Source organism: Vanessa cardui, chromosome 24, assembly GCF_905220365.1.
Source record: "Vanessa cardui chromosome 24, ilVanCard2.1, whole genome shotgun sequence".
Taxonomy (NCBI): Eukaryota; Metazoa; Arthropoda; class Insecta; order Lepidoptera; family Nymphalidae; genus Vanessa; species Vanessa cardui.
The window spans coordinates 7,001,075-7,017,054 of NC_061146.1; the positions used below are offsets into that span (position 1 = coordinate 7,001,075).

Below are 15,980 nucleotides of genomic sequence, written 5' to 3' on the forward strand. Positions count from 1 at the left end.
ACTAATATTATAAATACGAAAGTTTGCAAGGATGGAAATATGTATGTATGTTTGTTACTCTTTTACGAAAAAGATACTTAACGATTTTGGTAGATTTTTTACAGTAATATAAGATATACATTAGATAGAATAATATATAGACTACAATTTATAATTAGTTTATTTGGTCATAATATAACGATACATATCAAGTATCCATGCAAAGCCGGGTCAGGTCGCTAGGTATATTTGTATTTTTTTTTTTTTAATTATAATCGCATACGTGACTTCTTGTGAATAGGAGTATTTATTTAATAAATACTTTTTTGTGCATTAAACTTATCTCATTTGCAATAGTATTTTATAAACTGTTATTTTGCACGTTTTTAATTATAATTCGCTCAGCGGTTTTCGCACGGTCTTCGCCCATGTTTGAAGTCTGAGGGATAATGATTAATATATCATAGTCACGCAGATTTATCCTTCCTTGCAGTTAAAATTTGCTTCATACCAAATTTCATAAAATTCTGTTGAATGATTTGTCAGTGAAAGAGTGACTGAAAGGCAGATATAGTTACTTTCAAATGTATAATGTTATAATATAGGTGTATAATAATATATATATTCTCTAATCAAATCATATTATATCTTATTCAAGTTAGCTTTGTTAGACAAAAATGTAGCCTATGTCCTTTCGTGAAGTTCAAATTTACTTCATACCGAATTTCATCAAATTCGGTTCAGCGGTTTGGTCGTTAAAGAAAACGACAGACAGACAGACAGAGTTACTCTCACGTTTATAATAATATAGATTATAAAGTAAATATTTGTAAAAGGTTCGTATACCGTTAAGAAAGTTTAAGAGTTATTTGGAAAATTCATGTTTAAATAATTTGATTCATCACCTTTGTGTTGTGACTCGTTCGTTTAACCTTATTTATTTTGAAAGCTGTGGGAATAATTGTCTTAATAAACTGACAAGTGCCGTTCTTTTGTTTCTTTTCACGCCAAACAATGTAACGTGATCCTTATTTAATTATCTCGCGGTAAGCTAACATTTTGAGACGATAAAAGCGTGGAATTAATACTTGTTGACTTCTAGGCAAGATATATTACATATGTACATATACAATTGTAACTAACTTCTTGGTGGTAGGGCCTTGTGGCTAGCCCGTCTGGGTAGGTACTATCCACTCATCAGTTATTCTTCCGCCAAATAACAGTACTCAGTATTGTTGTGTTCCGGTTTGAAGGATGAGTGAGCCAGTGTAACTACAGCAGGCACAAGGGATATAAAATCTTAGTTCCCAAGGTTGGTGGCACATTGACGATGTAAAGAATAGTTAATATTTCTTACAGCGTCATTGTCTATGGATGATGGTGACCACTTACCATCATTTGGTCTATATGCTCGTCCGCCAACCTATACCATAAAAAGAAAAAATAAAAAACTAACATGAATGTATTTTTTAAATGTTGAAAAATAGTAACTACTGACTCTCGGTAGAGTCTACTTTCCGAACCGATGGTAACTTCACTTAAAATAGTTGTAAAATGACGATTCAAAAGTGCTTGTATAATTTGATTTTGATGCCAAAAACAAAAAAATTGTTAAGAAACGCTTGTGTGTGAAAGGTTATTTATACAAATAGTTTATGATTGATAGCACACCTTGGGAATGAAACGATCGCATCCCGGTTTTTTCAATTCATATTCAATGTGTATTTAATTAATTTGACAAAAAAAGACCCGCTGAGTTTCCTTCGCCGTTTCTACGTCAGAGTGTTTCTTTTTCCGAACCGGTGGTAGGGTTTAATTTGACCATCAAAAAGTGTAATACTTATATATTGAGCAAAGGAATTTGAGTTTCAGTCTGAATTTGAGGCATCAGGTAAAGATAATTACGTCAAAGATGTTAAATAAAATTTTAGCATTACGTTGTTTCCACTGCTAAAAACTTTTTTATTTGTGTGAGTGTCGATCGACACTACACACATACGAACATACTAAACCTCTGATATAAATGTGACTCGCAAGCTTTGGCAATATTGTATTACTGGAGTAAGACGTCACAGCCCTTTGTTACTGAAAACGATGTCTACATAGCCAGCCTCTCGTGACTAATGTCAGACAAACGTAGTAGGTAATCCCATGTATCATAAAGCCTTGGGACAACCACCAAATAACAACAGCCTTTAATTTTTTTACTGCTGGGCTAAGGCCTCTTCTCCCATTCGACGAGAAGGTTTTGGAACATATTACAATACGCTGTTCCAATGCGAGTTTGTGGAATACACATTTGTCAGAATTTCTATAAAATTAGACACATGCAGGCAGAGTCGGATTTAAAGGTGTGGAGGCCCCGGGGCCACAAAGCAGTGAGGGCCCTAGACAAAAAGAAGCGTGAACACCCTAATAATTACAATATTATGAATTAATTCTTTTTTTTTTATTTCAATCAGTAAGCTATGAATAGTTTCGTATTTGTATCGGTAACTTTTAAAATATTAAATAGTAACATAATTATAATTTAACTATATCTCAGTATTTGTTAACTTGCTGAAAACTGTGGCCCCCTCTCAAGTGGAGGCCCCAGGGCAGTTGCCCCGGTTGCCCTCCCCTAAATATGGCCCTGCATGCAGTTTTCCTTACGGTGTTTTCCTTCACCTCCGGGCTTCTAACCATGGGACTTATGGACTTATTTATGCCTCCTCTTCAAACCTTTCCCTTTTCATATTTTAATTTTGTATCTAGAGAACAACTTCCATGCGTACCTGAAGTATTATTCTGATTGTGATGAATATATGTTAGTTTCGTAACATGACTGCGAGAATACATAACTCAAAAGAAGAAAAGGGCTTTGTATGTTTGTCCCTTAATATAAACTCCTCTGTGTGTAATCTACCAGTTCGCAGTAATGGTTAGGTTAGGTTAGTATAGTTGTCGCCAGCTTCGCTTGTATATTTGTGTCTCATGTCGTAGGATATTAGGCTAATACATTTTCATCAGTTTTATCAAATTCAGTTTTTGTTTGTGAAAGAGTAACAGACGGTGAGACAGGCGCACTTTCGCATTTATAGTATGTAAAACGAATACCAATAGTTATAGAATTCGATCTGTATGTCGAAAGCGACCACAGATATATCGATAATAATGGATATATCAAATCATATGTTTCGAGATAACAGTACACCGCAGACGAATTTCGTCATTCACTGTTAACCGACATTGCGGAATAAAAGTATAGCGTACTTAAGACCCTCCCTCCGAGTCTGAGGGGGTGAGGCAAAAGGACAAGCAGATTAATACAGATAATATTTATACTGTGACTGAAAAAAATATAATTTATTGATTGCGAATGTTAGGACGGCCTATGACGTCATTAACTATGAAATCGTCATATGCTTGAACACCAATAACAGTGCAGTATAATTATTTTTTAGCCAATCTGGATGATCTGGATGGTCCATTGGCTGGAAGGTTTATCTTAACAGATGATTGCGGGTTTTTACTAACGCAAGCACCACTGAACTTTTGTTTACTTGCTGGTTATATAAGCTAGAAACTTACCGGTGCTTACTTGGACTTAAATCCGCAGCCTTTAAACACATGAGATGTGTTTTATCCACTAAGCCATATCGGTTCTCAAAGTGACTTGTTACAAAATAATTTTACGATTAATATGCAAAAAGTATTAATTATATAATATTTTATAATGGAAATTGTTGTTTATTGTTAACTAACACATTTGTTTCGAGATTGTTCTTTACGTACAGTCAGCTCCGACAAAGACTGGGTAAATAAATCTTTGCTAGACTGCCTGCCAAATTAAATAATATAATCTTTTGGGTATATTATGTTCAGGTTTTGCCAAATCACACGAACAAATATTGCTTCATTAATTAACTAATTTGCACAAGAATGTAATTCGATGGTGTACGAGCCTCTAAATTTCCCACTGCTGGCCTAAGAGTTGTCATTGTAGAAGGTATATATTAATTATTTCTATTCATCTATCGATAAATTACTTACATTATGGATTTATCGATATACCAAAATGTCTGTCTGTACGCATAGATGTTTTGTACAACGCACTCGATTTTAATGTGGTTTTATCAATAAACAGAAAGATTCAAGAGAAAGAATTTCTCTATAATAAACATTTTAAAAGTTGTATATAGATCTGGTTAGTTAGTAAAATATAGTAATAAAATGTTTAATTTTATTTGGTTTATGTCGTTGCTGACTGTACAATCGGATGAACTTTGTTGTAAATTGTTGTGTTGTGTGTGTATTATGTATGTTACTAGATCGCTGCAGTCAGCGAAGTCACGATGAGTCGAACGTGAAACAAACATTGTTTGTTAGTGATGCAACTGTATGCGATTTTGCTGATACGATAACGATTTAAAAAAAACGAATATCGATTATTTAAAAATGGAATTCAATATGGAAGATTTTAGTGTAAATAATTGTAAAGTAATAACCTGTAAATTTCCCAATGCTGGTCTAAGGCCTCCTCTTTAATTAAGGAGAGGGTTTGGAACATATTCCACCACGTTGTTCCAATGCGGGTTGGTGGAATGCACGTGTGGCAGAATTTCGATGAAATTAGACACATGCAGGTTTCCTCACGATGTTTCCTTCGCCGCCGAGCACGAGATTAATTATAAACACAATTTAAGCACATATATATAGTGGTGCTTGCCTGAGTTTGAACCCTAAACATCGGTTAAGATTGGGCCATCTCGGCTCAAGCCAATTTAAAAAAATCATTTTTTTAATAAATTCTTATTTTGTGAACAGTGAAATCAAATTCCCGGCATCGGAATCAAAGCTAAAATTAAGAATTTTTTAGTCTAACAATGTGAACGTTAGAACTATGTGACATATGATATTGACAAAATCATATACTTTTCGAGTAATTTCTTTGTTTTAATAAATTTAATTTATCTGTGCTAAATAACAACACTAGCTACAACTAATATGCGATGGAATTATTTTAAATTACATTTAAGTGACTTGTTATGGAACTATCAAAGGAAACAAAAGACTGTCTTGATGCACGAGTTACGAGCACGCTCAGTCTTGCATACGTTATATATCCCTATGCTTAGCGGTTAATTTGAGCAGCTTTCTAGTCCCAAAGTAGCAGCGAATTGTCATCTTTAAAGCACTTTTTATAAAGCGTCCTCTAACAAAGAAAGAAAATAAAAAGATTGTTTTCCATCAACCGATACGACTTGGTAAGGAATTCAGATAAGGAGACTGCACATTCCTTAAGGTTCAGTATAGCAAGACCCCCGGTCTAGCAGATGTCAAATGACGGTAGTTATTTCTCATTAGAAGAATTTGCACGTTTGCCAACTATGTAAAAACTTAGTAGGGGATCGAATCGACAACCTTTGTCGCTAAAGTTAATTGCATTTTTTAGTTCGTGTGTGCACGAAAGCATCGTTAGTAACAGCGAGGTAACCGAGCGTTGCGATTAATTATTACGATTATATGATGTTGAAAAAAGTCGGGAGTCGTGGGACTCCCGGTTGAAACTTAGTCCCTTTCGCCAGTAAACATAACATACAATAAATTAACAATGTAAAGCAATTGTATTTTTTTTGAAGATATTATAAAAAAATCAACTCACGCGCACATTGAACGTCTACAGTGCAGTAATATATATTCTAGTAATTATTTTATCCACACCCCAGGGAGTAGCGAAGCGTTACCCACTTAATTGCAATAAAATATTACTATTTTACCCATAAAAATAAGCCTCATTATTATTTATATGGAACCTATGTCTTCATAAACTTTTTTGAATAGCTAAGTTCGAAAACTTCTATGAATAGAGGATTTATGAACACACGCGAGTTTAAATCAGTAAGGACCTTAGCTGCCAAAGCAAATATTAATGTCTTATTAGTTGATTTTCTATATGTAGTGTTCGAAACAAAGGACATGCTTACGCACGTTTAATGTCTAATGTTTATGGTAAATTAATACATATCCGTGGTTAGAAAAAGAGAATCTTGATCGAAGAATGCGTGTTCAAACCAGATAGACATTACTGATTTATTACCATCGAAAAAGTCAGAATCTTTATTTTAAAATTAGCAGATGTTTTATTTGATCTGAGGTCCCTATCGATCGCAGGCAACTTTGGGCAAGTGGGCACTTCGGCAACTGCTCAGCATTAGGACCTAATACTTATCCATATTCGAGATTCATCTCCCGCTTTCATTTTTGTTGTTTTCTATAAACAATAAGAGGTATAAACACAAAATTATCTAAATCAAATCCAATAAGTGTTATTATTTCATTCACAAAACAAACTAGCTCCTTGAACTCTAAAATATAAACAGATTGGTCATTTTCAATGTCAACTCGCCGGCTTATCTCGAGACTGCCGATTAATAACTTGGTATTTTTACGATTTGTGATTTATTGAAGTTTTTTGTACACTTAATTAATTATTTATGACTTTTATTTCAATCTCAATAAACCTGCATATCGTCGCTGTTCCTGCAAAAGTCGCTATGTGCTTTTTTTTTATATTTTTCGATTGCTGTGTCGTTTTAACCGTTATTTTATGGAAATTACGATGTTTTAATATCTCATAGCTAAATTTGTAAACATTAGAAGTAATGATAAAAATGTTTTTATAGTTCGTGAGTATTGAAATAACGATGAAAATGATGTAACAATAAAAAAAATATTAAAAAAAAAACACTGACTTTTGCAGGAACAATGACGTTATGAACTTTATTGAGATCTGGCAAAATAGACCAAATATGTGTGTAGTCAATACGACCTCATTAATCTGGATAGTCTGTTTGAGTTTTGAGACGTATTGATGCTGATTCCTGACACCACGACTAATTTGAAAACGTTTTTGATTTTTTCTTGCAACAGCCCAGAATTACTAGGTAGTTACGTAAAGCAGTTTCTTCTGTCCTTATTATCTGTCCAGGCGAGTCGAATCTCATCTTATTATCAGTAAAGGAAAATATTTCAATGCCATGTATATATTGTGTGTATTGTTCGCCTGAGCGCTCGTCCACAGTCCAATAAAATACGTGCTGGGCAATAAACAGTAAAATCCATGGATATCATTATAATCTGAATGGAATAGTCGATTAGGAATTTCCTAATATTCATACCCTATTGGAAGTGCATAAATTCGTAAGTGAATGATATATATATTTGACTAGTGCTAAATAACTGATCATATTTGATATCATTTGCTGTTTCTAAAAAGCATATATTATTACCTTTTAAAAACTTTGAAATCTCTAAAGAAATAAATGAATAAAGATGTGAATAAATTACATTATACATTTGTGCTGACGGTACCGAATGGTTACGGTATGCAATACAATTTGGTACTGTTAGCAAAAAACATTTAAGATATACATGTATCAAAGTTTCGTAACGTTTGGCTTTCGACATTTCACGATTGCGATACAATGTGACTTAGTATATTATTATCTTGGATAAATGTCGTGCCCACCCCTAGGTTTCCCCTCCATTACATTTTACCCTTCATTGGATTGAGTATAAGAATATTACTAATAAATATATGTGTATTTCAATAGATCAGGATGAAAAAAATAAATTCAAGCTTCATAATAATTCTCGGAACAAAATTATTCTCAATAACTTGCTTTTAAAAAGAGAAGTATATATTTGTGCCAGTCTTAAATAATGTGCTAAATTAAACAGTATTAATTAAGGCTTAAAACAATATTAAACAACTAATTAAAACAATAATTTTATGAGTTAATAATAATGTTAAATGAATATTTAATGTATTGTGATATAATTAATTATGGCATCCTATCATAACACTGTATGGATATATCTTATATATACTTGATGGTAAGGCTTTGTGCAAGCCCGTCTGGGTAGGTACCATCGACTCATCAGTTATTCTACCGCCAAATAACAGTACTCAGTATTGTTGTGTTCCGGTTTGAGGGCTGAGTGAGCCAGTGTAACTACAGGCACAAGGGGCATAACATCTTAGTTCCCAAGGTTGGTGGCACATTGACGATGTAAGGAATAGTTATAATTTTTTACAGCGTTTTTGTCTATGGGTGATGGTCACCGCTTACTATCAGGTGGCCTATATGCTCGTCTGCCAACCTATACTATAAAAAAATTGGTATTTCTTGTTATTTCTATAAATTCTAAAAATTGTCTTTATTATTTGTTTTACTTTCTTTTTATCTTAGTTTTAAGAGAATATATTATTTTATATCGCTTTGTTATGCTACTCGCGCCAATGATAAGAGATAAATATACTTTGACATAATATCCACGGTTGAAGGACAGTTTGACGAGATAACTTTCGCGTCCGAAAAAAATTACATATTAATATACGTAACAGTAAATGTTTTTACTGATTTTAACACTATGTATACGTATAATAAGATGTGTGTCTGTTTGTAGTATTAAAATAAACGCTTATTACTAAATGTATATTATGTATGTATACCAATATAACATTTATTCAATTTTGTCTGTCTGTCTGTTTGTTCCGGCTAATCTCTGAAACGGCTGGACCGATTTTGACGGGACATTCTTTAGCGGATAGATGATGTAATAAGCAGTAACTTAGGCTACAAAAATAACTTTTTTGTTATATTCAATCGCGCACGAAATCGCGAGCACAGTTTTATTATTAGTTAAAAATATTTGTTTTGTAAAATTGGATTATTTTGGATGTTATCGTGTTTGAATGTTATGATTTTTGTACTTAAAATATGAGTTATTGAGATATCAAGTGTTACTATCGGATCGGTTTTTTTTTAAAGGTAATGGCTGCTTCACACGATACAGACTTGGCAAGACTTCTATTGAATTTTGTCTGTACAACTTAGCAGCGCAGATAAAAATCGGTGTATAGGAAAAGTCTGAGTTTTGCATGAAAGTTGAAAGTCTGTATGTAAGTCTGCTGGAAAATGAATGAATTTTATCCATCTCTAGTTAGAAAAAGTTACTCCGGTAAAGTCGCATCTTAAGTTTAAGACCAAATTTTCGTGTGCTTGATTTAAATGAACCCACCAGCTTTGAAGGAGCGTGGTTAAAACACCTCCATACCTCAAAGAGATGTTAGGACTTTGCCTGGTAGACTTTTACATTTTTGAGTTCGTCCGATTCAGGTCAGTCAGGGGCTAGATCCCTTTTGTCTCATACTTAGATAACGAGCGTCAATGACGATCGGTTGCGTAGTCATGGGCATAAGCGTAACAACAACAATTTGCTGTCTTTCCATCTCTGTGTGTTCTCCAGTCTGTATTATGAATATTATCGAAGATATTACAGATTTAAAACTCAGTGACATAGTGTTTTCAACCGACACCGGCTCCAAATATAACACTAACTATAACTACGTTATATAATCGTAAATCGACTTTTAAGTAGTCTAATATTTTTCGTTTCATTTATAATATATTGAATACGCAATTATTTTTATTACTATTTAGTTTATATTCATTTGTTTTAAAATAGAGTCTTGTTTGAAGTCGGTTTTTCTTTTTGTTACAAATGTTATTTATGTATTCTCTTATGATTGTTTAATGACAAAATCTGTGAACGTTGTAAGACGTTATATAGAATATATAGTATCAGTATTGCACTCATGAGAAGCAGGGGCAGATCGCTAGTTAATAATATTAGTGAAGATTATGAGCTAAATTCTCTAATAGAACATTCTAGCCAAGTAAGCTATAGCTTATCGGTCCTACCCAACTAATTATTGATCTCTTCAATGCCATCGTTTTATCTGGTGTCTGTGTCAGTTAAATCACGTGATCACTAATTGTGGGTGTAATGCATCTGATTATCAGGTTATCAACGTTTAACGCGAACTTAGACTAATTATCGAAAGTTGGAATTAAATTAGATAAAGATACTAGCTCCGCCAGGCGATTTGAACCTCGGTGTTACAACGATCTATATTGATATTATAAATGTGAAATTCTGTCAGTCAGTCTACCTTTCACGACCAAAATAATGAGCTGAATTTGATGAAATTTGGTGTGAAGTAAATACTCAAAGGAAGGACATAGGCTTTTTTTTTTACTAATACATGATAACCAACCTCTCAAACGTAAGTGAAGCTGCATCCGACAGCTAATATGTATTAGGTATATTGAGTTATTCTTAAGGCAGGCATACATGTTTTATTTACTAAAGTGTGGCACAATAATATGTAATCTGTATATATAAAAGCGAAATAAAACTGACTGAATAACAAAAATTTCAGAAACGACAACTACATATGTGTGTTTGTTGAGTGTTATCCTCGGAACCAATGATAATAATAATGATAATATGATAATATGAGACAACATCACATACATTACTCTGATCCCAATGTAAGTAGCTGAAGCACTTGTGTTATGGATATCAGAAGTAACGACGGTACCACAAACACCCAGACCCAAGAGAACATAGAAAACTAATGGTAATCTACATCGACTCGGCCGGGAATCGAACCCGGGACCTCAGAGTGGCGTACCCATGAAAACCGGTGTACATACCACTCGACCATGGAGGTTGTCAATGAAAGAATTGTACATACTGTTTTTATTGTCGAAAGCTTATTTTTTCCTGAGTGCCTATATATACATATACATTTGAATCCTTAATTTATTATGATAATATGTAGTTATAGTTACAGACACAGAGTTTTCTAATATGAACTAATGTTAATAAGTTCGAAATTGATAAATTAATTGGTATTAATGTCGTAGGTGATGGGGATAGACTTCGATTATAAATTGGCTAATCTAAATTTCAGGTCACAGCCCATAGGTCATCTAATGTGATAAATTCGTTAGATAGGAACGCTTTAATCTATTCGTGTAATTACTGTAATTGCATTGACCGTGATGAACTGGTGGTTCGATTTTAACACTAATTAACTAAGTTTTTGTTTTGATAATAATATTAATTATGATTAGGTTTTATCCACCAAGGCTAAGTTCGTGTATTGATATGTGAATAGAATTAACAAATACAATATGTAGATGCAAACGGTCTTATGGATGTTGACGGTTTGAAAGTTTTTAAGTAGAGTCAGCAAAAAAAAACTAACGTATTTTTTTCCTGAATCGATCTTATATGAATGATCTTTTAAATTTTAATCGCATCTAAATAGTTTAATTAGGAAAATAAATCGATCTCTGAAAATAAGATTATATTAGATAACTGTCTACTTTTAACCCTGATTGTGTAAATAACGTACAACTAACAACAACTATTTTGTTTATTTCGGAGATGTGTACGTACACAATTGCAAATGGATAATTGAATTGAATTGAAATGAATAATTCGTGTATCATGTTTTGTCAAGACGATTGTGATTTTTTTTTAATTTTATCATTCGGTAAGAACATTATGTCAGTAATACATATACTATATAGCGTGTTCCAATGGAAGTAGAAAAAGATAAACATACTTTTGTTTTACGTATTGCATGCGATATGCTAATAAGTCAATTCTATTGCGCGCTATTAAGAGTTTTTGATTAATATATCTGAATTTGTAATACAGCACCATTGCATTTAACTACTTATTTCCACTTCAATATTACTTCCAAAATTTCGATTAAAGTTTCGTCGAGTTTTAAAACGGTAGTTTTTTTTGCAAATCCATAGTGAATATCATAGACTAATCAAGCTCTCGACCAATGATTTTGCGTCAATTTCCCGTCGAATGTGATTTATTTAGCTTTTTTCCTCTTATGGTTGAAATAGAGTAGGTATATATGTATATGCAGCCTTATTTGAAGATCTATTAGCAATTAATATCAAAAACATGAAAAGGATTTTATTAAAAAAAAAAACTTGTCCAACTACTTGTCCAACTTAGACGTAAAGATTTGGAAATGGTGAGGCGAATAGTTTTTGGTATTTAAATGATTTGTTTTTGAAAAGATGACATTTTATTTCTTGTATAAAAACAATTGAAACATTCTCTTATCATTCTCTTATAACTGCGATCTTGTGTCTTGTCTAGATTTAAAAAAATAAGTAATATTCTATTTTCAAAATTTTAAATGAAATAAATAATTTTATAATAGAGTATATTTGCTATATAGACGGAATATGCCTGACCTACACTATTCGATTACGTAAGTGCATAGCATCTCATATGGTCGGCGCGTGCGCACCTCGTGCAGAGGTCAATGTTGCATGCAGACGGCGAGCAGACGATATCACCCGGATGTAGCGCGCTATCAATATCCGACGAAATTGTTTTTTTCCACACAAATGTCCTGCTTCACGTACGGGACTCTTGAAATACACTGATAACGATATCAGGGCAGATCCGGGAGGAGGCACATAACTCGTGTGATATAAATATTGATTGTGTATAACTGTCCAAACAGCTCGTGTAAAAAAAAATGTTTTTCATCCAATATATGTATACAAGCCATGTTATTCTCATATCTCATCTCACTTGCTAAATGTTGAAAAGTGATTGACAATGGTACTTTTTATTTTTACTATTTACTTTATGTGTATCCTTTAGTTTGAATAACGATTGGTATAATCAATAATATGTAAAACAGAAGCGACTTAGCGACGATGCTATTGGCTAATAATGCTCTTCATAAGAAATATATATAAATAAAACATAAATACTTATAACCACAAAATAGTCAAAATTAAAATATACTTGATTGAAGTTTTCCTTCTACAGGATTAATTTAAAAGTAAAGTATATGGTAATATATATTATACCGAGAAAATTAAAATTATTTTAACGTATTTCTAAAAGAGTTAAGTCTGAACCTTGCTCCCATTAACGCCCCGACGAAGTCTAAATCAATATTAGCTTCGTCTAGGTCAAGTTAGATTTCATCTTGGACTCTCGCTCAGCATATCTGACTCAAGGCTAAAATATAAAAACTACAATAGACTAGCTTAATAAATAAGTCAATAAAACATGATATAGAAAATTATAAATGACGAAATGTGCTTCAATTTGATCTATTTTTAACCGACTTCTAAAATAAGGAGGTTATCAATTTGACATTTTTTTATGTATTCGAGTGTTATGATCCATTTTGGCTGCAAGCACGTGTGCTTAATTTCGTAAGTGTATGTTTGTAGTTATGTATAAGAATTTCTCGGAAACTTAAAGTCATATTGAGATGATCATTTTTAAGTTCGGTTAACTTCTACTTAGGGAACAGTGTAAGTTTCACTAAAATCGATCGGGGTTTAAAGAAATTTTAAAGTTGATTTTATTTTTTATAAATTATACTTATGCTTCAAATTATGAAATTGACCAAATTTAACGGTTTTTCTTAAATATTGCTGATATTGGATTCATGATCTAATAATTACAGTTTACCTTGTTAAAGATGAATTGATTATTAGTTTAAAAAATATATTCAAAGGGGGCTACTGCTCTTATCAAAATGATATAAACTGATTCTTTAAAATAAACTAGATAACAGTTTCAAAGTGTAATATTAGAAGAAGTGTAGTAACTAGTAGCTGTAGTTTCGTATCTTTTTAAATAAAATATAGGCATGGCAAAGGGAACAATAAGTGGTAACTACTGCCTTTAGACATTAACGTTGGAAGAAATATTTACTGTCCCTTGAACTACCAATGCGTAAACGACCTTGAAAGCAAGAGGATGTGTGATTAGTAACTACTTAGACGTAATTGCATACAGCCCTACCATCAATGGGTAGTTAGAATCAATCAGAATCTAAGTGTTCTAGAAACGCCGATAGTTTATATAACGTTTCAATTTTATTCCAGTGGAGTATGTAGACACGGAATACAGTCTGTGGCTGACATGGTTCCTGATGCCGGTCATCGTCACGTTCCTCCTGCCGGCCGTCATCATTGTGCTGATCTACATGAGCAGCGTCATCTTCCATCTGTACAGACTCTACAGGTACTCATTCTGCTAACAATACTTTATTTTTGTATTTAATTAATTTAAAATGCATTATTGCACAACACATGGAAATATATGGAAATGCTCTATGTAATTTTGTTATTTGCTAACTTGACCAACTTCTTCTCTCTCTCGTTTTATTCCTTCTCTTAATTAAAATGCTACTTATATAAGGTCCTTTTCAATGAAACGTGCAAATTTTTTTATTTCATTTTTGTGAGCAAAACAGAATTGTCCAAAAATGTATGATGTCAGTTTTTTTTTCTGTAAAAAGACTTAATGACCTAAGACTTCGTGATTCTCCGAAAAGTAAAAAATACAATGTTGTTTGCGTTTAATTTACTAGTTTATTATCCGATTTCGATGATTATTTTTGAGTTGAACTAAGTGCACCTCTGTCCCATGTGATCCTATCTCAGTTTTGTTAGTATCGGACATTTTTGCCGAGATAATATTTGCAATAAAGCTTATTAGATACGTAGATGTATTTTAAAAAGATCTAAATATAAATGTAGCTATTGATCCTTATTGAAATTGCCAACAAAATAATTTTCCTCGACTTGTTTATTATTCATTTAATCTTGATAAACACAAGAATGTACAGTGAACAACACCTAGTCTAAGTATTCTTACGAAACCTTCATTATTAGGGTCATTGGAGTCTGGTTGAATACTTATGTTTTGAGGAAGTAATAACAAAATAGGACATAATAATGGTGCACGGATAATTATATTTTATTATGATAGGATGGTGTTCAAATAGTGTACAATTGCATCCTAGAGGAATTTGGTCAGTAGATCTGCAAAGTACCCTTAAGATTGTATCTATAGCAACTGCTTGCCTGGCTATCAACAACTCGTTACAACGCTGCTCTATTGGGCAGGTTGCTATTACAGGGCCTGCGACCAAAGAACGATCTCTATTCTAGTGAACGGCACAAAACGACGCTGCTCGCATGTTTCTATGAAATGCATTAATCACCAGGGTTGAGAGTGTCATCGTTATCCTAAAAGTAGATTGACATGTACATGTTATCAGCTATTAATTCTGCTAATGGCGATTCAGGTTAATGAAGGCCACGGTAATACATGATCGTTTCATGATTACCTCACGTTGTTTAGGTACAAATCACGTTTAGGTTTCAATATTATATGAACTTTCTGTATAAGATTTGTATAGTACTCTCGATAAAATTAGCTATATATCATTAGGTATTAATCGGTTTTCGTATTCTAAAATGTGAAAAATATGCACACACAGATGTCTAATGGATTAATCGTTTAGTGATGTAGTTCATCCAGTGATTATGTGTAGTCTGTGCATCGAAATTTATTCATCTATTGCAATCCTTAAAACAATTACTTTCCTGAAAATAAACTCAACAGGTTCTTGTCAAGACAGATTCTCGTTGAATCTAAATCCTGATGCTAATCTCAAACATTATAATGGGCTATGTCATCATAATATTTTTCACCCGATTTTCAGCCAAACACAATTCAGGAGTGGAAAAAAAGCCTAAATATATATGAATATATTTTATGTTTCAAACAATATAAGTCTGAGACAAACGTAGCTTGGTCAATGCATCAGCATCATTATATATTTTCATTATAAACATACTGTTTACAAACATCTTTCAACTTAATTAAAAATATATTACATATTTGTAAATTTGTCCTATGATAAAATGGTCATAAAATAAACAACATACATCTCGTATATGTAATTAGTATGATCATGTTCAGTTTGCATGGCGCCCTAGATATTATTAAATTATTAAATATATTTCAGTTATAAAAAATAATAATTGGACTAATTAAATAAAAATGATAAATATATCATTGTCACGCTGTCTGCGCGAGCGCATTTCGAAATGACGACGTATACATAACAAGAAATAAGGCTTTGTTGTGTTGAAGATTTTTCTGGCAACGGAAAAGATTTCGTCATCTATAATGTTATTGTATATATACCTGCATATGGATAATATTTTGACGCTTTTTTGTGACTATTAGGTAGGCAGGATGACTGACAAATGGGGCACCTGATGGAATGGGTCTACCAATGT

General features: G+C 32.7%; 1 protein-coding gene across 2 annotated transcripts in view; it reads left to right on the forward strand.

Moving 5' to 3' along the window:
* The window catches only part of LOC124540070 (transmembrane protein 68), a 32,276-nt gene that overhangs the window by 11,006 nt on the left and 5,290 nt on the right, over positions 1–15,980 (forward strand). For both annotated transcript variants that reach the window (XM_047117482.1, XM_047117481.1), the window contains exon 2: positions 13,770–13,908. In XM_047117482.1, the coding sequence (XP_046973438.1) occupies positions 13,770–13,908 (139 nt within the window). The remainder of the gene's footprint in view (positions 1–13,769; positions 13,909–15,980) is intronic.